Source organism: Daktulosphaira vitifoliae, unplaced genomic scaffold (genome assembly GCF_025091365.1).
Source record: "Daktulosphaira vitifoliae isolate Bord-2020 unplaced genomic scaffold, ASM2509136v1 Scaffold_3, whole genome shotgun sequence".
Classification (NCBI taxonomy): domain Eukaryota; kingdom Metazoa; phylum Arthropoda; class Insecta; order Hemiptera; family Phylloxeridae; genus Daktulosphaira; species Daktulosphaira vitifoliae.
In genome coordinates this window covers 42,583,671-42,608,864 of record NW_026099574.1, presented here as the reverse complement: position 1 = coordinate 42,608,864, position 25,194 = coordinate 42,583,671, and the positions used below count along the sequence as shown (strand labels likewise).

Here is a 25,194-nt window from a genome sequence, read left to right as displayed (position 1 = left end):
ATATAAGGAAAATTGACAGAATGATTGTTGTTAGTACATAATGAAATTTGTCCAAACGAGTTTAATATAGGCTAGGTTAAAAAATAATTATGTTGACTAGGGATGGGCTAAAAAGATAAATCCTACTCAGAATTCTAGTAATCAACTATGAGTGAAATAATTTATCTTATAGTGATAACATTACAAAAATTGAACTATGCTAGTGTTTTCGATCGTTACTGTTATGTGCACAATGTATAAGTTACAATATTACTTAGGTACGCACTGTTACAACAATATTTGTTATGTACTCATAAAGTGTCGCCATTATAATAAGATTCGACGTGTATCCAAAGTTATGATAGTCATTTTAGGTACAATGTGTTACGTTATTGTAACGGTTAAACATTTGATTACAAACCAGTTTTCAGAATTTTAAAAATTATTCGTAGGTACTTAATTTTTTGTTTTAAATTGTACTAATATATGTCTGACAGAATACCTAAACATGAATTAGTGTCAAAGTTCAGCGATGTGGAAAATGAATTAAGTAGGGTTCCCTTTCGTTGCTAGATTGACCAAAAAATCAGTTGGTACAGATAAAATAAAGCCGGTTATGATATCATAATCGGTTTTATTTTTGGTTCCGGATTAAATTTTATACGTAATCTATGCTAGTATCAATTTTATGTGAATACCCATCAGAAGAACTTATCAGCTATAAAAGTAGATAAATGTGGTAATAAACACCGTCAAACTGATTTTTATAGTTCACAAGGTTTTTCGTTAAATTGAATTTTCAGTCTATTGTTACTTCAAACACTGGAATGTAAAATGCCAACATAAAACTATATTATGTTAAACTTTTTACGTTAAACAAATTTTAATTTAAAATATATGTATAAAGGTATAATGTTGCCTGCACAAAGATAAAACTTATGAATATTGTTTAGGAACACGATAATATTCATAATAATAATTAATTAATCAATTGATAGCTGACATAATGTGTTTATGATATTATGGACTTATTTAGTTGAAAATAGTCAACGGCTTTAATCTTAAACGATACAGGTGCTGTTTTAATGAAATAACGTGCTTTTATTTAAAATGTACATAACTTAATTACGCAAATGGTTAAATGCTTACACAAAAGATTACGCACAGAAAATTTTAAATGGTATTAATATTACAAAAATTAATATAACAGATTACATATAATAAGTTGAAATGAAATCTATGTGTAATTTTGTGAAAAAATGTCATAAAAAATGAATTAATATTAGCTAAAAATATTTTTATTTTATTTATACAAACGTAAAGGCTTATTTTAAAATTACAAAGTGTCATAAGACGAAATTAGAGAAACAAAGAATATAATCTAATGAATTGTTAGTAGTTACAGTGTCACGGCTGACATTTTAGTTCTATCGAAAGTGTCGAAAAGCTATTGTTATAGGAATTTTAAGGGAGTAACACCAAAGTATAAGGGGTTCTTAAAGAGACATTGTCAACTTAACATTTAACTTAATTTATTTAAAAAAATAACGGATTACCTTTAACTATTGATTCGTTAACTTTTTTTAAAAATGTTAAAAATAGTTGCTATTTAATTTCAGTATTTATTCATCATAAAAACTATAAAATTAATTTTATTTAAATATGTAATTCACGGATACTTGGTATACTTAGTAGTTGATGATTTTTATCATTTTTTGTAATCTCTTTAGAAAAAAAATTATGTTAATTTTGATATGAATTGAAGAAAGTATTATTTTTTAATTAAATATGTGTTATTATTTGTTGTAGATGAACAAAAAATAACTCAATAAAAGGTAATTAAACAGTTTTTAGAAAACTATAGATATGACGAAGATCAAGTTTAATATTTAATTAAAAACAATCTATTGTTTCTAGTTTGGTGTAAAATTCATTTTTTGTTGTGCTCTTTTGAAAGCTTTTTATTTCAGTAAATGTCCACTTATATATTATTAATGTATGTGGATTTGTAGGAATATACAACTATGGTGTACATTTCATACAAATCACCATTTCAAATTCGGAAATGGTAGTTCTAGTGACTAACGACCCGAAAAATATAATACTAAAAAATTAATTTTTTAGACATGTGACGTCCACCTCAACAATGCGTTTAAACTAAAACAAAATTACATGCTAAAGAAACACTGATAATTTTCGTTTTCATTTAACTATATATTTTTATGTGATAAACATTATTATTTAGAATAAAAAATAATAATTTATCCATTATCTTTATCATAGAAAAATGTTCGGACTTGAATGAAAATGTGAATTTTCATATTATTTAAACTTTGTGCATATATTTGTAGACAGCCTCAAAACCACGACAAATTTCCCGCTGGACACTCGGTTTTTCTTTGAATTATAGAGCAAACAATTTAAACCTTTCAGAAGTTCTTGAATAATGAAGCCAGTAGTCTAATAAATATATAACGACCACGCAAAATTTATGAAACGATCGGTTGCCTTTGATTCGTTTTGTAGTGAGTAATGACAAAGTTTATAACGATCATTACAGAGTATATTGAAATTATAGACTTCATACTTAAATTATCCTTTATATTGCTATCTCAAAAACATCTGGCATCTCACGGCCATAGCAAAATAAACAACTTACATAAAATCTTGTACTACACCGAGTTGTTTTTTGGTGTACGACTAACAGTGTGTACACTTACAGCACATTTCCAACCACATCATGACGTTTTAATTTATAATGTGGTATCGTGAGCATTTAAATGTTTTGCCAAAAGTTTTTAAAGTCACTTACACCAAAAGTTCTATGTTAAAACTTTTAGTAACTATTAAATCTATTTTTACCGTAACTCTTATCAAATTTTCAAATAATATCATACTAAGTAAATTTTGCAAATAAAACTTGTGTTGTTCGAATGTTTTATGTTACAATTTATCATTTAAGGGATGTTGTTTTTGTTAAGTTGATATCAAATATTTTATACGTATATTAACTGAATATAATGAACGTATGGATTAAAAGATATCCTGTGGTAATGAAAAGATTATCGAAACTCGTATATTGTGTAGCTAACAACTACGAGAAATGTTAAAAATAAAAATGTATAACTACAATATGATAGTGATATTGTATGAATTGCTTTTAGATGACCATCAAAAGTAAATACTATCTGATCATGAATTAATATTTGTTTAAAACAAATAAAGTGAATTTTATAAATTCAATATTCAACAATTATTTTTTTACCTAATTTGACTAAAATTACAGATTTGTTTTTTTTTATATTAGTTTAAACTAAATTATGTGTTTTTTTTAATCTAAAATAAATAAAATACAGCAAATTTTAAACTATGAGTAATGGCCTTATCGGAAGAATGTTAAAAAAAATTACAATGCCTAGTTATTATTACTAAAATTTTTTTTTAATGTACTATTTGTGTATAACACTCAATAAGTTCAGAACAGTCTGTATAACTATTCAATAATTCGTGTAAAAAAAATAATTTTTATCTTTAATAATAAATATTCCTATTAGATAATTTTTATATAGATAATTGATATTTAGTATCTGTAGAAGAATCCATGACTATGGTTATGACTAAGATGAGTTATTATATGCACTTTACATTGAAAACACAAAAAAACTTAAACAATTATTTAGAACTTTTGATAGCGATTATAATTGGTTATTGAAGCGATTATCCAGATTAAAAAAGAGTATATTGTAGTATAGCACATACTAATACTTAAGTAATAATTTAAAATAGTAATTTTAAACGGAAATCTTTACAAGAATTTTTAAAAATAACCTAATATAGTTAACAAATTATTAAAAAATAATATTTTCATAAGAATTAAAATTTAGTTTAGAGTCAATAGTTACACTAAAATTATTCATCAATCAAAGAGTAATTATAGTGTGTATTATTATTTTTTAATTAAAATACAGAAAACATTAGGTTACTTCAATAGAAACATTATTTGTTTACATGTTGAATGTCAAAAGTGTGTATGTGATGATATTTTATGACTTTATGTGTCAGATTCATCACAAAGATTTCGACGCTTTCGCAAATAGTATGAAATATGACGCCAATTTTATGGTTAGAAATGAAAAAACGTTTAAAAAAAGTACACATACGTTATTTTTTCTAGATTTTTGTACCTTAATAATGTTTTAAAGTCAGTGACTATTGATTTTCGGGAGTAAAACTTTTAACTAAAAATCTTTAACTAGTTTCAAGTATTTTGCTTTTATGTATGTTGCTTACAGATATAAAAAGAATTTCTACGATTTTCTTCCCGACTCCCACGGGATATCTTAACCATTTTTTATCTATAATTAGTTTTGTTTTACTATAGATTTTTATTCCGTTATCTCAGATTTATTGTAAAGAATAAAGACTGGCTTAAGTTTTCTTTCGATCACTCTATAGCAATGTTGTTGTACTTACATTATATGAAAATCATGAAGATTTGAAACCATTTATAATTTGTTATTGTAGTAGATACTTTTATTTATTCAATAAATGAAGTGTTATTGTTCATTAATTGAATATATAAAGCTGTTGTGAACATTTTATCTTTATAAATTGAACTACGGTATGAGAAACAAATACTTTCACTGTTTATAATTTAAATTCTGATGTGCATTTCATAATATTTAGATTCAACGGTTGATTGGAATATATTGTGTTGAATATCTACGCTATCCGTTTTTATTTATACACAAAAAAATTATACTTTTAATACAATCAATACGCTTTTATTGTTCGTTGAAAGGTACCCATGGGAATGAAACAAAAACAGATTAATTTTATATTGTAAAGCTGTATTAACTGTTAGGAACTATAAAATTGAAATCGAGTAGTTTTTTTAATTAATCAACTATCAGTTTAACATGAAGTACGTCTATTGTTTTAGATTTAATAATTAATAAATAAACGTAATTTTAATAAATTAATATTTAAATTAAAACTTAAATTTAAAGCACCTTATCTTAATTTCGTTTTTTAGTTACTAGTACATTGTTGAATGAAATCTTTCATCATGTCCATCAAATATAATCCTAACAGTTTGAATTGAAATCTTTAATTTATAAAAAATTATTCTATTATTTTATTATACTGTTATAATGTTAACAGTCAATATTGGCTAAGATTTTAAGTATCAATTCTGATTCATTTATTTGAGTTTCTATAGATATGAATTCTCTAAACTATTTTTAATTTTAATATGGAGATAGTGTTAATTGTTTAAAATGTGTTTAAAAGTCGGAAATTTAGAAAGTTTTCAGATTGGACTTCTGAACTTATTATATTCTGTAATTTTCATTCAAAACTAAGTTTGAACTTAGTATATAATGTAAGGAATTGAATGTAAAGAATTTGAAAATACAGATAAAGATACTATAAATAGTTAAGAATCAATAACATTAACAATTAAATAATTATTAGTATTATTTTGTGAAAATTTCTTAAATATTATATTAAAAGGGTTTGCAACAACTACGAGTAATAAAAAAAATTTTAAAGTAAAAATAAAATTCAAAAACAAAAAGTGACTGTTTCTTTGATTATGATTTATTCGAAAGGTTGTGTTAAAAATTGTTTATCTTATAGATATTAAAACCATAAAAAATATGAATTTGAATAAAATGTAAACAACAATAAAATAATACATTGTATTTAAATTAACTATCGAGTGAAATAAAAAAATGATTTGCATAGTTTTTTTGTTTTATTATAATAATAATCATTATAATCGCTTATTATTATTGTAATTATAATTAAAATAAGGACAATAATAATTCGATGTTTATCAAGTTTTATGCTATTTAATATTACAATGTACAGTTAAAACATTAATGTATAAATTTGAATTATAAGTCGATTAATTTCAGTTACTTTCTTATCATTAAATAAAAGTAGTTTTAAAGAAATTTCGTGTCCTTAATAACAAATGATATAAAAAATTAAAAAATTTTTAAATTTCATACGGTTAATTTTAGTTGAAAAACAAAATTTAGACGGTATTTTGAAATGATTTATATTTTTGTTAACAGAAAAATGAAGCCCACGTTTGTTGTCTTTGCAACATTAACATTGTTACCGTTTGTTCTTTCAAATAGGTTTGTATTATTCACTATGTTTAAAAGTATAACAAAAAAGTGTATTTTTTATTGTTCTTTTATTTGAATATTTGCAGTAATCCAGTATACGTGTCGGTTATCCACGGTCACAACCAAGGATCGCTGTTGTCCAGAACTATGGACAGAGCAATGCCACCGTCTGTGAGGGCTCTTTACGCTGAACTTCCTGCTAACAAATTCAGTATGGGCGCGCTGGAAGCCGTGTTGGATTTGTGGGCAAACAAAACTATTATTGCATGTCTATTACTGATACCCGAGCCTGTTGGATTATTACCGGCTCTAACTGCTTCCAAGTTACGAATACCTGTGTTATGGTTACCGGCATCAACGCGGGTGGATCAGGTATTGTATTATATAGAAGCACATTAAATGTGATTGGATAATAAAGGTTCTGATTTCGATTAAATTTCGAGTACTTAAAATCAATAAAAAAATACGTTATTAATCAGTTATACTGATTCAATATGATACTCGCTGTAATCTTTCAATTTTATTTTAGTAAAAATTTAAAACTACTAAATTTTTAAATGTTCATTTATTATAAGTCTCTTGCCATGTGATTTTTGAAGTATTAAGTGAGTCATGAAGATATGACAAATTAAATCATCATTTCGTTGACATTTTTTTGTTCAATATTTACTAGGTTCAAAGTTATCGTCTGGCGTCTTATGCGATAATAAGTATTCCAAAGAGGCTGAAATGTAAATTCTACAAGACTGTTGTGAGGACAGATATGATGTATGGTTCAGAGTGTTGGGCTGTTGATAAGAAAGTAGAGCAGAGAATGAGTGTAGCAGAGATGAGAATGCTTAGATGGATGAGTGGAGTGACTAGAAAAGATAGAATAAGGAACGAACATATAAGAGGGAGTGGATAAGATGAGAGAAAATAGACTTAGATGGTTTGGTCGTGTTATGAGGAGAGAAGAATCGGAAGCTGTAAGAACAGTTATAGAAATTAATGTTCAAGGAAGAAGAGGTAGAGGAAGACCAAAAAAGAAATGGAGGGAAGCTTTTGAATGCGATTTGAGGACAACTGATGTGAGCGTAGATGATGTGGGAGATCGTGTCAAGTGGAAGTTTAGGATGATTGGGTGGCCGATCCCAAGTAGTTGGGATTAAGGCAAGGAAGAAAAAGAAGAATTACTAGATTCAAAGCATATTTCGTACTAATCATCACTAATGTAAAAAAAAAAAATCGTTATTTTTAATTTTGAAATACAGAGTCGTTTTTAGGCTTTTCTTAATAAAAAAAAGTGTTGTAGGTCGATAACTTGAATTGCGGGTGGGTGCAGCTCATACCGTGTACGTATACTCCACCTGCGTTCTATACCTACTTAATATTTTAAAATGCTTGTAACTTGATGAGCAATTATTTTAAAATTGTTATCGGTATAACTTTTTATAAAAGGCTAAGAGGTGACTAGTTATTTTAAAATGTTGAAAAAAATGTCATTTTATTTTTGTAGTTTTAGTAATAAATAATAAAAAACATGCTTTGAACTTTGTTTAATAAAGCAATAATTATTAAAATAATTTCAACGAAATGATAGTTGGATGGGTCATATCTTCGGCACTCATCCTGTATACTACACAAAAATCTTTACAACGGAATATCAGGCGAAAAAGGGAAATTATATCAAGTTAACGTCGGCTTGACATAATTTTCCTTTGAATACACTATGTACATGGTCTATTCATACATATATAAAATATGGTATATTGCTTTTCAGCATTAAAGTTTCTTAAAGTTAATACTTGGTGGCTTTATTCTTATTAGATCTACACTGTGAGCGTAAAACTTGTTGTATTGGAACGTTGGAAATTAAATAGAAAATCATAATAATATTAAAAATTAAAAACACATAAAAAATGTTGGAAATATATAAATTTGATCGTTTAATAGTTCGTAAAAATGCACAATAATATAAATGGCAATATATCGTTATGATGTATAAAGCTAAACTTGAAAAGTACAAAATACGTCAAAAATACTCGAAAAAGAATGTGAAACTTTTGTGTTCATTATATTGGTGTGTACGGTAAAGTGAACACAATGTATTGGAGAAACACATTTTTCTCCACAATCATCTATCATAAAATGATCAACGAATTGTTCTTTATAAAACATGTTACTATTGAAAATCTGAAGGTATTCCATTTGTATTGTAGTGTTTTTTTGGTGTATAAGCTGATTGCAGCACGTTAATAAGGTTCAAAACCGAATGGTAAATGTAACGCGAAACTTGCCAACGGCTGTTGTAATGAACAAACGCGGTTACCGGTAGATTANATGTAACGCGAAACTTGCCAACGGCTGTTGTAATGAACAAACGCGGTTACCGGTAGATTAACTCATCAGATTGAATGCTCCCCGTCGAAGAACTGTAACGTCAAATGAAAACAACTAATATAGTAGGACAGTACTGATGAACAAATTAAAATAAATGAAGAAAATTGAATAATAATGAAGCAACGCATGACGCATTGCATAACATTGTGCAGTAATATTAGTATACATTTTTATTGTTAGCTTGTATTCTGCGTGTCTGTACCAAACACCAAGTAGTTTTTTACCAACGTTATAGTTGGCAAACAATGCGCAATAACTACACAAGTTAAAATAATGTCTGTTAATACCGACGATAATCATGTTTAGTAAATTGCAATCTCGTGAAAATAATGGATTAGCCTTGTAGATAAGTTTGAAGATACTCATCACACAAGGAACACAATAAAATTAAATCACTACTTTTGAGTTTTGATTACATTTAAGTGGTACATGGTTTGAATACAACTATAATGGCAATGATTAACCTCTCTATGTAACCTGAACATTGAGTATTATTTTAATGTTCCAAAGCACCACGTATTAGCCTTAAGATACTGCAGTACTTGTGATTCTGTATGAAACATATGCAATAAATTTTCAAATTTGGCATCGATGCTATTACACACATCAAAATGGTTTGTTCAATAATTTACAAACATACATAAGGCGTTTGAAATATCGTGCAGTTCTTTCACATTACTTGAACTTGATTTATACCTAAGTGACTTTAACCTCACATAAAGAAAAATATTACATGTGCACGAACTATAGAAATCAGTGTGGTAACTGCAAGTATTTATGAATTGTAGTTTTTCATTTTGTTAAGTACAATTCTTTTAATGATTATGTATTTAAGAAAACTAATAGTAATGAGCAGAATAAGAACAGTTTTTATGCTGTATGTAGAACGCTGTATGGCTGCTGAACGAATCATTGAAAACTTAAAATGTACCAAGTTTTCCTTTAATAAATCAAAACCACAATGTTAATAGGCTTAAAACTTTGGTAATATTAAACAACATCTGGTTAATTTTTAGACTATTACTGAGTATACGCAAAATGGTTTATATTTCGGTGGAACTTCCTCGACATAAAAAAAAACACTAAAAAGACGTTACGGTTTGGTCGTGATAAACAACTAGTCGTTTATTCGATCCAAGAGACAGCGATTATTTAAAATAATTCGTAAATACGGAAGAAAGTACCGCAAAATTCGTGTGCTAACATTTTTCGACACAGTCGAACATTTCGGGTGAGAACTTTGTATAAGTATAGCGGCCATCGTTTGAATACGAGTAAAACTTAGTGTGAAATGCGGGAAAACGCATAATAATATTAATTCAAGTACATCTAATCTAAATGGAGACACGAGTACACGGAAAACTTAACTAATTAGCTACTATTATTTGTTTGTCTTCTACTTGTTCAGATATTCACCTCAAAAGAACTTAAAATTTAAAATGCGTCTATTGTTGTTCAACACAACTAATCAACAGTTCAACCAATCTGTAGACTTTTATTTTGGATTTCACGAGAAGAAAAAAAATTATACATCATTAACAATAAGGCGTGTCTAGATGCGAAATTATCTTATTTATACTCCGTATTAATTGATTTCTACTTATGGAGAGATTATACTTATTGCTATTTACAATAATTACAACTAATGTAAAAATATTGCGTCGGTTATTTTCTTCACAATATAATGAACCGCTTTGTATACGTAGATATATATATATATTTATTTCATAATGTTATATTTTTAATCGAATTAATATTGTTGACAAACTGTTATTTTATATTTAAAATTAAAACTCTATTAAAAACGTTATTAATTTAAATCTGAACAATTTTTAACTCAAAAAGGCTCCTAATGTAAGTGATAAATTTAACGTGAACATTGTTTGCAGCATACGTGACATGACTTAAAGTGATTGATATCTTCGGGAAAATAGTCGATTACTAATAATCTGTGTAACTAGCCATTCGTAAAAAATTTAATGGCTTAAAACGTCACAAATTCAAAGGTAGACCGTTTATAATTTTTTTGTTATGTCTACTTATTTTTTTATCGCGCAAGAAAATGAGCGAATGAACGTTTTTCTATACACAGCGGTGTCAACAACTCTAGATAAGGCGACAAAAGAGAATAAATATAATTAAACTCGAATTGTTTATCGGTATTGGCCCCTCTTAAAAAGACTGGCCGTTATCGATTTGAAATTGCGGTTAGATCGGTGTTCTATCGAAGACCATCGGATTGGTCTGTATAGTGGAATGCAAGTTGAAATGTTCGATAAGATTAATTTTGTACAATATCTTTTGAGAGTTTTTCAAAAATCATCATCTTGCTAATGATGGCCAAATATAAGGGTTAGTTTTAGTAAAAATATTTGTCAGTGAAGTTTTCAAATAAACTTGCTAATGTTGCTATTAAACTGAAACTATATGAATAAAGCAGTTTCTTAACATAATGTATCAAAAGGTAATTTGGATTAGATGAAAATCATTCGGTTTACACGTTCAGTCACCTTGAAAAATACGTTTTTCAATATCCATGTCCGTTGATGGATTCCGAATAAAAGCACAGCTTGCAGTACTACAGTTCCAAAAGCGGACAGTCGAGTTGTTAGCATAAGTAACTGTATACATTGAATTTAGTACTTGTTAATTCAGACATTTTTCGGTAATTCTCTTGAGAGATGGTCTTAACGGATTTTAATATTTCAGCATTGGGGCCATTTAAAGATTCGTTTCACGAAGCACAATGAAGAACACTTTTTATTTTTACTATTTCCATCATCATTGGCAACATTAGTTTGTTTCACTTAACTGAAAATCTGGTAGCTAATTTCATATCCTTTTTCAACTTGTAGTCATCACAGCTCAAAAGTAACTGCTTGTCAGATGTCGCATAGATGAATCCACTCGTTCCTGTTAGTAATATCGGGCGATTTAACTTAAAACAAATGTTTCATTTTATTTGCTAGCGGAGTGTAACGATTTATCTTAAAAACTTTATTCTTTAAACATTTGCTGACACCATTATAGTTACTCCAAAGGAAAGAAAAAAATAGTTGTGATTATCAATGATTGGTGGAATGGAATCATCTTATGTTTCTACCTAGAATAGCTATATATGAACCTCCAACTTGGCTTCTAGTGTAGACACGTATCAATAATCTAACTCTGCTAATTAGCTTCGAACGAACCTTACTGATTTACTTTAATTTATATTTTATTCTTTAGAGATCACTTAATTTTTTTTTGTCCTTACTTAAACTGTGTACTCCAAGAAATTATTAATTTTAGACCTTATTATTTTAATTAATACTAGTGTATCTTCCTTGATCTTTCCAGTGAGCGTTTAAAAATTAATATGTGTCATCTTGTTTATTTTAATGAAATTTGAGTACGACTGTTCACTTGTTACTTATAAATAAGTGATATCAATGTGTTCCTAGAGTATACGCGTTAATATGTTGTCAGTGTATACTGAGAGATATTTAAGCCTAATTGGTAATTTTTATATTCTTCATACTATTATTTTAATTATACAAATGATAATTACAATGATATTATATTTTATCGCTTAATAGATAAGAATCGTATTGAGAGATTAATGTATCATAACATCATCTTTATGAGTATTAATTCTTATGACACTGGTTGGAGACATAATATCGACATCACTACGTAATAACGCACTATCAATGGTCTCATTTGAGAGAATGTCAAGTCAAATGAATATTTTATTTACCTAAATAAATACCACGTATAAAACTAAAGGGATTAGAGAGACTTAGGCCTTCTCCCATAAAAGAAAATTATGCATTTGCCGTATGAAGTATATTTCAGGCCGAGTAAAAAATACAATTAGAACACTTAAAAATTGTATTCTAGTTGAGTCTATGACCATATAATTATAAATGATCAAAATGTGCATAAATGAAAAACATTCTATAAAATTACAAACTGTATGCGAATATAAAAAAACATATGTATCAAATAAAATTTTTTTTTTACTTGTTTAATTTAATTCAGTTTATGTATGATGAGTTTTAGTACTCTTTTCCGAGACAGATGCAACTCTTTTAATTCCCATTATATTTTCGTTAAACTTTGAAAATAATTTTTTCATTTATTACTTAATCAAAAATTACGGCATACAGTTTTTATTTTGTATGACATTATTCAAAGATTATAGACAATACTTTTTAGAAAAAATAATTTTAAAATAAATTGTTTTTACAAAATATGATATGGTATGAAAGCATTATAACTGCATATAAAATCTTTATGACTAAACGTGACCTTAAGCCACATGTTATCACGGGTTAAAATAAAAAAGGATCCATTAAATTTTATACTGTGAGCGTGATATCAAATATTAATGTTTATTTCTCATATCACGAACATGTGTAATTTTATCGAAAATATTTCTCGGTGGAAAAAATTGCTATTAAAAACTAAGAAAAATATAATTATCCAAAAATTGATTTTTCTTGTAAAGATAATATAACGTTGTTATTTAAATGCATTTTTTTATGGATAATAAAGTAGACATTCCCGTTATTTTAAGTAAGCTGAATTTTCATATTTATTCTAAAATTTTAAAAGTATTCCTATGTTTTATTTATCTAATCATAAGCAAAATGACCGTAGCTCCTCATTAAATTTGAGAATTCTTTTATGTAAATCTATTCTTAATTTCAATTTTCATCTTTTGTCTAGTGTATCTTTTAAGTTATAGATTGCACAAAAAAGTTGAAACGAATTTAGCGGAAATGCGAACACAAAAAAATGTGTTATAATATGTTATGTGTTATAAAAAATTAAATTAAAAATCATCTTATACTAATTAAACAATTTTTACAGTGTATAGAGTATGTTAGACTTAATGTTTTTGCGATGATGTTTTCAGTATTTTTCATGTACAGAGCACACACATAAGGTAAATGTTGACTACTCCCGCTAAATTTTTTCTTGAACTTGTAATTATTTTGCTTATAGGAAGGTTAACCTCAAACAATAGACGCGCCATTGTGTGCGACATATTTTTATAACAATACACAAATCATGCGTCCGTACCGTTTTGCTAAAAAATTTGTAGGATAAAAATTTTGTATCAGGAATTCATGTGGTGTCACGCAACGAGTTGACTTAATAAATATTTTAGACCGGCGTCGATATTTTGCCAAAAAAAAAAAAACAAAATCCTGTGCCAGAGATTTATAAGAAAAATGTCGTGATCATGTTGTATATTTATTTTCCACTAGGCTTTCCATTTCCATTTAAAATTATTATTATTATTTTTTTCTCTTGTAATTCAATTTATATAAACTTATGTCGAGTCGGTTTATTAAGTACTGTAAATTTTGGAAGACTTCATCTTCCAACACCGAGACTGTGTTGGGTACCAATCGGTCGAATGTGCTGTCGAGAAATTGTGTTGTGATATGTTCGATGTCTCAAGTAGACGTCCAGCAGTCCAACGTTACGATGATGTTATGACATAATTTGATCGTATCTAATGTGCGGTCGCAGCCAAGTTACTTCGCAAGAGCAATTACAACTATAAGCCATGCACTTCAATAGTCACACATGACATGCTGGTTGTATCAATAGTGCACAAAACATACCGTCTTAAACTCACCGCAACAATATGTCATTTATTAGACAACAGAATAGCGCCTCAGCACTTGGTTAGCGTTTTTCAACAACATTATTCAAAACAATAATCGAAATATTCATGATGATTCTCATGAGTACTAAAATTTAGTTTTTATTCGGAACTATGTTTTAAAAGTATTCCCCATGTGTCTTTAATGTTTTTAATAGAATCTATAGAATGCTAATCAAAAATGAAAAACGTTGCAAAAGTAATGTAAACCGTTTTAAAATTCATTATTAAAATCATGATTGTAAACGCAAATACACTAAAAATAAAAACATTTTTAATAGTAACCTTTTGATTATTTGCACTGATTACAACTGTAATTCATTTTATTTAAATAGGAGCGTTGGAGTGAGTTAGTAGTCCGCGTAGCTATTACACCATGGGAACTTTTTTCAGCACTGAGATCATTTTTGTTGCACGCAGACTGGCACAAGTTTTACATTTTACATTCAATGATGATCACTTCGGAAGTTCAAAACATGCTTAGCGAGTCGCCTTTAAGTTACACGTCTATACCTATTTCAACGTACTCTTCAGATAAAACTTTATTTAGGTAATACAATGATTAGTATTTTAGTTGATAGCACTTTTTTATGTACATACAAATTGAGAAAATTTAAATATATGCATACACAAATATAAAAACTTTGATTCCACGGCAAAAACACGCTTGTGTCGAAATTTGTAAAATACGTTTCTAAAATGCATTTTCAAAGTCAATTTTTCAAATATTTATTAACGTTTTTGAATTGATATATGATTTATATTACTTATGACGATAAAGTCTTCCAAACATTTACTCTATTCTTCATTCCATAAAATGTTAAGTAAACGATTTCAATAATTTTATTACGAAGGCGAAAATAATCTATTTTTTCAGAAAATATATACTAATTAAAATCGAAACCCATTGTTGTTTTATAAATCTAAAAAATAATATAAATTTTATTGTGTGATTGATCATTACATAATTTCAGGTCAATGGTAGAGCTGTCCACTTCTGAAGCATCCGTAGTGGTTGTGGTCGGTGATCGGCAAACAGCGCAAACTGTTTGGCGACAGGCCACTTTACTTGGTTTACTTCCGGCCGGAAACATTGCTTGGTTGTGGCTGGATGTGGGAAAAGTAAATAATTCTATTGTTAAAAAAAAGGGTAGTGTACCAGTGGGCATGTTGTCGTTGAGGCCAGTGCCATTGGAAACGGAAAAACACACCGTCAGAGCAGCCGTTCGAGTGTTTTCCGATTGCATCAAAGACGCAATGGCGACAAGGTGCAAAGATTGGACACCTAAAACGACTAAAGTATCAGACTCGTGTGTTGAAATATTGAAAGGCAACGACTTTCCTAACGATTTGTATAAGTGAGTGCCACTTGTGTTATATTAATTTTATTGCACGACTGTTGACAATTTGTAATTCAATAATTTCATTAATCAATAAAATAACTATTTATAATAGAAGTATTCTGAAACTTTCAAAACGAATAATTAAAGATAATATTTTTAAGCAGCCGTAGGTGTTTTTCAAGTATTCATACTATTACATGAGAAGTAAAACATTTCAAATTTTTTATTTGTATAAAAATTGATACTACGCATAAGTATATATATAAAAAAAATATCGTGTTTCACAATGGTTGAATTCATTTCTTGAAGTTTACCTAGTCGATAATGGGGTGTTTTTTTTTCTTGAAATATTGTAGTAAAATAAATTATTTATGAATTCCTTCGTAAAACATTTATTGAAACATCTGTCTAATATATAAAACTTGCGTCATATTTTGTTGGCTTGAATTTTGAGTAAAACAACGGTAACATTTTTTATTTATTTATTGTTTTTTGAATTCTTTATAATTTAAACAGTTTCATATTTTTTTCTAACTTAAAGTAAAGAACTCAATTGCGTAACATTGAACAAAACGTTTTTTTATTAACAAACAAGGTTCCTCGAACACATTTTTTTTTCTAATAATTTTTAATTAAAATTTTAATGCTGATTGTATTTATAAGGGTTTTAAGATTGGATACTTTTATATAAAATTTCCTGATGGTATAGTGTTATATTTTATTTGGTGTTATGAAGTTCTGTCTTTTAAGTTTTGAAGTATTTCAAGCTAAAAAATTAAAATCTTATGCTGTTCAACTTACAATTGGTGAATTATATCAACATTGTATATTTCTTTTTAAAGCCTATTTTTTTTCATTTTTGGCGAGGTTATTTTATTAGTTCATGTGCTCAAGTGTATTTTGATTAATTAAATTGATATTAATTGAAAATGTTCAAATACACCTAAACTAACTTTCCATCACGAATAAGCGGATTGATTTATTTAGAGCATATAACATTTTGACATGACGTGTCTCTTGTTTATACGTTTTTTAACGGATAGCCGCAATTTTTACGATAAACAATTAATTGTTAGTTGCTATTTTAATTATATACTGCAGTAATTAGAACTTTTTAATGTAACTGTTTAGTTTTATATTTGAGTGACAAACAACTTATAAATAATTATTTTGATTACTTATATACATTAATGGGTACCCTAGGAAAAGGATTACATATTTTAATAATAATATTCATTAAATTTAGTTTACCTACTGCACATACAATAAAATAGTGCAAATAGTGTGATTGAAAAAAATTGTTTACGCCTTATTTGGCATATCTACTGTAAGACAGTATTATTATTTTATTTTGATCCATGAGATAATTTTATTAAATAGTTTGAGAATCCATCTGTTTCAAAATACATGTACCGGAATAATCTAACAGGTTGTTGTTGACGTATATAGGCCATAAATTACCATAATATAGTAAATAGATGTCTTAAAACATAAATAGTCGTTTAGAGAAACAAGAATTTCTAACATCTTTATCATCAAATGTATTCCCATATGAGAGTGGAATGTTTAGATATAATAGTTTTTTTTAGAAATCCTGAACTACAAAACTGCATTGCCTAGTATTTTGTGTGCACTATTTTTAGTAATCTTTTTATAACAAATTAATAGTTTCATAAATTATAAGTTATAATTATTATGTCGATTTTCCTACATTTTAATGTCTCTTTACGAGTATGATCAAAATGATACCTATAAATAAGATTTCTCTCAATTTTTATTAACTTTAGCATATTAACTGATCATGCACATTTTACCATACTCTAATATAATTATAAATATCACTTCTATAATTCCAAATAGTTAAATATATACATGTTGATTGATTTGACAACTAAAATTTTCCTACAATAATAATTAAAAATAACTCTTTTTAATATTACATATTTCTTAATTTATCAATTATCAAGTACTTTTTTGTCTATCTCTCTGACTATATATGGGTATTAACTTTATGTTTTATGGAAACATATATATTTTAATAATTTTAATTGATTCAGTGTTATAAAATTGTCAAACTAAATAATGAATAATCGATGACAGCTTTTAAACTAGTTCTTCGGAAGTTATTAATATATATACATGGAGACTAAGTAAAGTACAGGTTATGTTATTTATATCAATTTTTTTCGCCACTCTAATAAAAAACTAATTAATAATGTATATTACCATTAAAAACAATAAGTTAATACTCTTATAAGGAATAATCGTAATTCTAAATAGTATTTAACTATTTATAAATAAAAAATAAATGCTATTAGAATAAACAAAAGAAATATTAAAAATTATTATTGATTTAGAAGTGACAACTCTATATTTGATTAATTTATAATTAAATATTTTCCAAGAGAGGATAGAAAAGTTTAACCTCTGTAATATAACTTCCATGTATATAGAATTTAATTAAATTAAAAAAAATACTTTTTGATAGAGTCGAAAAACGTTGTGATCTTAAATTATTTCTTCTTGGTGTTAGATTAAGAAAGGACAGCCCAAGCGCAAAGTAAAGATGACCTGTTGGACCAACAGGTTTTTATTACTAAAAACCAACTTTTTTGGTATTACTATAAAGGTTGTAACCGCTAATACTACCAAGAACAGAGCTAAGAAGTTATGTTCTACTAGTCAATCACAGAAATCTCCAGATATTTACTTATGGCAAGTTGGTTGGTTTATATAAAGAAAAAATAAGGAGTCGATTTCACCAGAATATAAGAATTCTATGTTCTTATAATACGTCTCCTATATCTTGGTAGTCCTACAAACATAATAAAAGATTAATTTTTAAAATAATAAAACGATTTGTATTCTTAAACAAATACAATGAAGATTAAATAAAGTGTAAAACAGCACAATTAAAACACATCTATTAAAATGTATTCTAACATAAAATACAATAAAACTAAAAGTAACAATTTCATTACAGAGTGACAACCTCTGGTGGTTACTGTCACCTAACAACTACTCATTCAATATTTTTCGCTCTTGTATACTAATACCCTAATTAAAGTTAAAACAAAATTTCCATTACAAATTTCAGTCACTTGGAAATATCTATAAGTCAGAAAGTCATATTCAAGACATTTATTATTTTGTATTTTCTTGTTATCCCGTACTATACTCCTTAAATCGAATTTATCTAAATTATATTTAAATGTTAAAATTATTTATTTTATAAAAATGTGAAGTTATACTAAATTAATATTATTTAAATGTACCCAATACTTCAATATACCTATCAACTATTGAATAAATTATTAAAACTGTAAAAAAAATTTTTATATTTCAATTTTGGAATAGATTAACATTGTTAAAATTTAGCAACTAGAACACATTGATTTATTTATACAATTTCCGACTGATTAAATCATCTCCCTGTATTGGTTGTATACATTTTTATCAGTATCCATTCTGTATATCTATGATATTTCTGGTCAATGGTCAATCTCAACTTAAGTTTGATGCTAATTTTTTAAATAATATTCAACATGATAAGGCTTTTTATTGGTTGACTATAGTCAAACTTAAAGTTAATATACTAATTTAACTTCTATTAATTTCGTTAATTGACTACCTTTTTGTAGCTTGAGCTATTGCTAAATAACTCTTGTTGCCTTAAAATTAACCCTTTCAGACCCATGTCTCATATTTAATAATATGAGTTAACACGTATTTAATTTATAAACACAATTCAAACGGTAATAATTTTTAATAAAATTTTTTTGCAATAAAAAATGCGCTTTAAAAATGTTAACTGTAAATGTATATTTCACTGTAATCTTTTAAACGACAAATGGTATTAGATTGTAAAGCTTATATAATAAAATTGTATTACATTGTGTTTATTTTACATTTTTACACCATAATTGAAAACAAGATTGCGAAAAAATAAAATATTTTATAATATATACACTTAAAAAGATAGAAAAATCATAATATGCAATATGTTATACTTATTTACTATAAATAGTAATTATAATATGAATTAAAGAATAGTATGAGACTAAATTTTGAATAATAGTTAACTTCTAATGCCACTTAGTTTTTATAAATAATAATATTGATAAATTTTATTTTAATTTATCAAATGAAAATAATGTATTACAGCATCTTCTTTGTTAACCGAAAAACAGTTGAAGATAACAGTTATGAATATCTTTGAAGTACAAGCTTAAGTGAAATTTTTGAAGTAACAAAAAATTCAAACATCAAGAGGATTGTTTCTTATTAGTTTAAACCGAGTATCTCACAAAGACAGTTCATTAGTGTGAAGTCAGTTCCTATTACAGAAACCATCTTGTATTCTAGTGAACAGACCATGATCAGATACATTAGTGGTTAAGGCCAATATTCGTGTGATTAATGTTGTAAGTTTCGGTGCTAAAGCTTTTAACTAGAGGCTTCACTACCTTTATGACAGTTGACCCTCATCAAATCATGTACGACAATAGTAATATAAGAAAACATATTGTCTTCCTTGGTGTTATTGATAAGGTATAACAGTATTACTTATATATACTTTCACGACATTTACAAATGATTAATCGAAGTTTGTTAATGGAAAAGTCGATTATATTGTTTAGCAGAATCAACACAGATGTATATTTCAATAATAATATATGATGGTTTAAAAAAAAAATAAATATTATATATTAAAAGAAACATTGATTATACAGTACTTTTAAATGTCATAATTTTATAATTAGTAAATTATAAATTATAATTTAATCATCAAATTCAAAAAATATTATAAGATAAAAGTTCAAAAATCAATGATGATTAAATTATCTAAAATATTAAGTATTTAAATGATTTCTCTATTGAGTTTTCAAAACTCTTTTTTTACATTTATAAGTAAAGTTATCCAATAGGCGTGGTAGATATGATAAATTGATTTTTTATGAATGATGGAATGTGTAGACGTATGAAAATTGAGCATTATGAAATTCTGGACGTAAACATACACCCATAGACAAAAAAATACCATTATACCAACACGATAGACATTTCGTAAGAGATAAAGTAGATTCGTTGTAAGTATATCAACAATAAAACAGTTATTTTTAAATTTTAATTAAAATGTAACAAATCTATTGGTATATTTTTTTACTAAAAATAAAATTGTTATGTAGAATAAAAAAAATATTCATATTTATACTTATTATTTATTTATTAATTCTGGATATTTTTATATAAAATAAAGTCTTTATTTAACTAAACTATCCTGCTTAAAAAAACTTAAGTAAAAAAAAAACGAAATAAAAATTTTTTACTTTTAAATTATTATATGTTTTTCTATCACTGTAAGGTAACCTTTAAGTTAATACAAAGCATAGGTAAAAATAGGATTTTTAAACTTACGGTATTGGTAATAGACTTAAAGGGTTTTCAATGTCGCTAAATTTTTATTTGATAATAAATTTTCTATTTTTGTTACTTATTTGATCAATTAATAAATCCAGTCAAACCGTATCCGTAAAATTAAATTGTTAATTTATCAAATGTTTTATTATGAAATAAATTAATGTAGTATAAAGATTATTAAGTCAAATTACTCGTGTATGTGCTTGATAAAATATATTATTAAAAGATATATTTCAATATAAATATTTAACTCTTTGTTTTGGTTGTGATAGTTATGAAAAATTTGAAGATAAAAATTAAAATATCCCCGTAAAAAATTTCAAATGGCAGCATCCAATTTTTTTTCTCAGACTACAGTTTGTGGATCCATGTTTTATAAATAAAAATTATAAACTCAAATTTTTATTCATTAGGAATTTACGGTTCTAATTGATTCTTTTGAGGTTATTTTATATTTGATTATGATATATGTACAGTTCATTTGAGTATTTTTTTTTCATTAGAGGGATAGCATAATAATTAAACCAGATTGTTTTGCACCTGTGAATTTATAGTTCTGTTGCTGAACGATAATAAGTAATAACAATAAATTCAACATGAGAAATTTCAAGGGAAGAAAAGGTTTTGAGGACATAAAATGAGTTTAATTTATTGTGTAACCCGATTATAGTTCATAAAAAATGAAGATAAATCATTACGGAGGAATATAATCTAACACTTTACTACAGCATGACAAAAAGGATTTATAAATCCTTCCCAAAATAATGTTATGAAAAAGAAAATATAATTTAGATTATATATTTCGTATGACATAAGGTTATTTAAATCAGTACATATACATACTTATAAGTGTCAACAATTTTTTCAGAAGTTACAAGAGTAAACTTTTAGCTTCCAAGCGAACCTGAGAAGGTATTAATTTTATTGATGTGTTTTTTTATTATTATTATTTTTTTTGTGTCTGTCGCCACACTTTTTTAGCTCTCACTGGACCGATTTCGTTCAACGATACGTTAAAAGATCACAAATTGTATCTAACTGAAAATATTACCCTTGAAAATTGAAAATAATTCTCTCGTTTCCTTCAAATGGGAGAAATCCCCAAAAAATTACAAATTTAAAAATCAGAAATTTTTGACATTTTTTTACTTAAAATGACATAACTTTTTGAAAAATGAACAAATTATAATAATTTTTTTTCTACTGAAATCTTAGATATTTCCCTTTTATTTGATATAAATGTTATGAAAATCTGACATTTATAACCTGCCCTTAGAAGAGAATTCAAAACAGTAATTTCAGAACAAAAATTTAACTTTTTCAACTTAAGTTTTGAAAATGTTCTGGAAATATTCCGAGCTTCAAACATATATGAAAATAAAGCTTATGTTATGTACTATAAGTTCAAAAAAAAAAAATTATTCTACGACCTATTTTCTATGTGCAAATGGCTGCCGTAGTTAAAAACATACTAATTTTTTGTTCAAATATTTAACTTCGATGCGAAGCTGAGAAAGTATTAATTTTATCATGATGTGTTGGGTTTTTTTTTTGTGTCTGTCACTACTTTTTCTCAGTTCTCACTGGACCGATTTTTCTCAAAGGTACGTCAAAAGATCACAAATCGTATCTAATTGAAAACATTAACCTCAAAAATTTTAATTTTTTCCCTCGTTCACCTTAAATGATGGAAATCCTCCAAAAAATTACTATTTTTAAGATTGGTAAAATTTAGACATTCTTTTTCTAAACATTGCCATAACTTATTGAAAAATGAACAAATCAAAATAATTTTGTTTTTTATTGAAACTTTAAGTAATTTTTTTTGATATAATGCATTTAATGATCAATCGGCATTTAAAAATGTTTCCAAGAAAACCATATTTTAGTTTACACTTTATTTTTAAAAAAAGACATACATTTTTAAGATAAGTGAATAATTTTTTTTTACTTATAATATAGATAAATATTATCCTAACTGCATAAAAAAATTTTTTTTCTAATTTTTAAGCTTAAATGAGACTTACTAGAAATATTCCATATAATGATGCTAATTAAGATATCCTCGCGATCAATTTTCTACTTAAAATTATGAAACTAAAAAATTTGTATTTTACAGTAATAATCAAACTATTTTAATATTCTAATCATAATATTTGACTAAAAATTAAATAATATTAGAGGTCGTTTTTGGGGGTATTTTTGGTCAACATATACGTTTTAAAAATCTCAAATCTACACAAAATACCTATTTTAATGTATATTATAAAGTTAAAATGGTTCTCATTAAAATTTTGAAGATTGATTTTTTTGATCCGCCCTAATGTATTTAAAATAAAGTTAACACCCCTTAAGATATAAAAGATAAACCTAATAATTATTTTATAACAGATAAAAAGAAATGCATATGTAACAATCATACTGTATATTAGACAAAATGTTAAAAATAAACTAAAATCCTAATTTACGTAAAAAAAAGTTTTGGTAACATTTAAACATTACTAATATAATTTTCAAAGTAAACACGTTTTTAAAATATGAAAGATGTATTGATACGTAACTGTTAAAAGTGTTCAATTTCGAATTTTATCTTATTCCTTTTGAACCTATGAATAGAACAAAAATTATATTCAATAAAATAACTTTAATTTGAATAATAATCATATAATTGAATTTCAATATAGAATCATTTTTTAGTCGAACTTATGTTTTTTATTGATAAAAGTAAAAATTTGAAATGAATGATTTTGTACCTGTTTGTTAATTTATGAGTTATTCAAAACTTATAAATAACTCATCACAAATTAACTGACTGTGAATGATTTATGTGTCATATGTAATACATCATTGTAAAATAATAATTTGTTATAAAAAAAACATTTTTAAATATTATAAAGGTAGCCGAATTTAAAAATGAAAAATGACATAATTATTGGTTTGTGTTAATAGAAAAATTATTAAATTTAATTTAAATAAAACTAATCTTACTATTTTATGAAAAATATATCGTAAAATTATTAAATATTAATAATATATAAAATATTATTTTACTTAGACCTCAATAATACAAACTATCTATACAGATTAATAAATACTTTAAATTTAGCATTNAGACCTCAATAATACAAACTATCTATACAGATTAATAAATACTTTAAATTTAGCATTTTGACAAAAGTCATTTATTTTTGTTTTCAGTCAATTCAATAATGCAGTTCATGATTTGTTGTCTGGAAAATCAATCAGACGCCGAGCTAAGGCTAATGGAGAGAAGCCAGATTTAAGTTTTGCTGTTCGTTTTGATATAATGAACTCAATATCTAACAAAAAACAAATACCAGGTATGTAAATAGACTAGTGAAGTAATCGTATAGTTCCACTTAATAGTTTATTGAAAGTTAATATAAATCTATGGTGTGATATATTCCATCATACTTATTTATTCCTTACTTAATCAACCAACTAAATATCTGGAGAACACAAAATTATACGAATTTGTCAAATAAAATAGTTTGTTTAAAAAAGTTTCGTACAATCTTAATGCGTGATATTTTAGTTAGTATAATAATCCAAATGTCAATGTTAAATTATATATGTCTTCTTGTAATAAAAATGATTTTCTACATAATAAACTAGAGTAATTTAACTAAAATACAATATTTCAACTGTAAAATCACTATGCATTATAGAGGATTATATTAAAAGAAAAGTAAAATTAAAACTACATAAATTAATATATACTAACATCTTTATAGTATGATATGCCAAGTTGTGCCAAGTTTATTTTTCAAAGCTTTGTTACAGATTGATATTGGAAAAAGTAATTGAAGATAACCTAAAAATAAAAAAATACATTTTTTTATTTAAATTTTATTTTGTTTTTTTTTAAGAATTTAATTAAAAATAAACGTTAACACATTCTTTGTGGATTTTTTTCACTTAAAGCGAAGTAAATTAGATTTAATAATATAATATAACTAATAATTATAATTTATAATTATATATATATATATTTATATTATTTTGCAACAATTAGATTTTTAAAGGCCGTGAGTCTACTGACTCCTGGTGAGTTGACATGTAAAACTTTTATTTAAATAGTTTAACCGTTACAGAAACCCTAGGTGGGGTTATTACCTGAGATATTGTAATTCAAAACTTAAAAAAAAATATAAGTAAACATATTTTTAGCTTCGATGCGAAGCGGAGAAGGTATTAATTTTACTATGATGTGTTTTTTTTTTTTTTTTTTTTTTTTTTTTTTTTT

At 26.0% G+C, this 25,194-nt stretch overlaps 1 protein-coding gene across 5 annotated transcripts in view; it reads left to right on the top strand.

Moving 5' to 3' along the window:
• The window catches only part of LOC126903224 (glutamate receptor ionotropic, NMDA 3A-like), a 98,887-nt gene that overhangs the window by 51,385 nt on the left and 22,308 nt on the right, over positions 1–25,194 (top strand). For all 5 annotated transcript variants that reach the window (XM_050681301.1, XM_050681300.1, XM_050681297.1 and 2 more), the window contains 5 exons: positions 6,063–6,128; positions 6,206–6,491; positions 14,499–14,713; positions 15,138–15,521; positions 24,126–24,268. In XM_050681301.1, coding sequence (XP_050537258.1) covers positions 6,067–6,128; positions 6,206–6,491; positions 14,499–14,713; positions 15,138–15,521; positions 24,126–24,268 — 1,090 coding nt within the window. In that variant the 5' untranslated portion in view covers positions 6,063–6,066. The remainder of the gene's footprint in view (positions 1–6,062; positions 6,129–6,205; positions 6,492–14,498; positions 14,714–15,137; positions 15,522–24,125; positions 24,269–25,194) is intronic.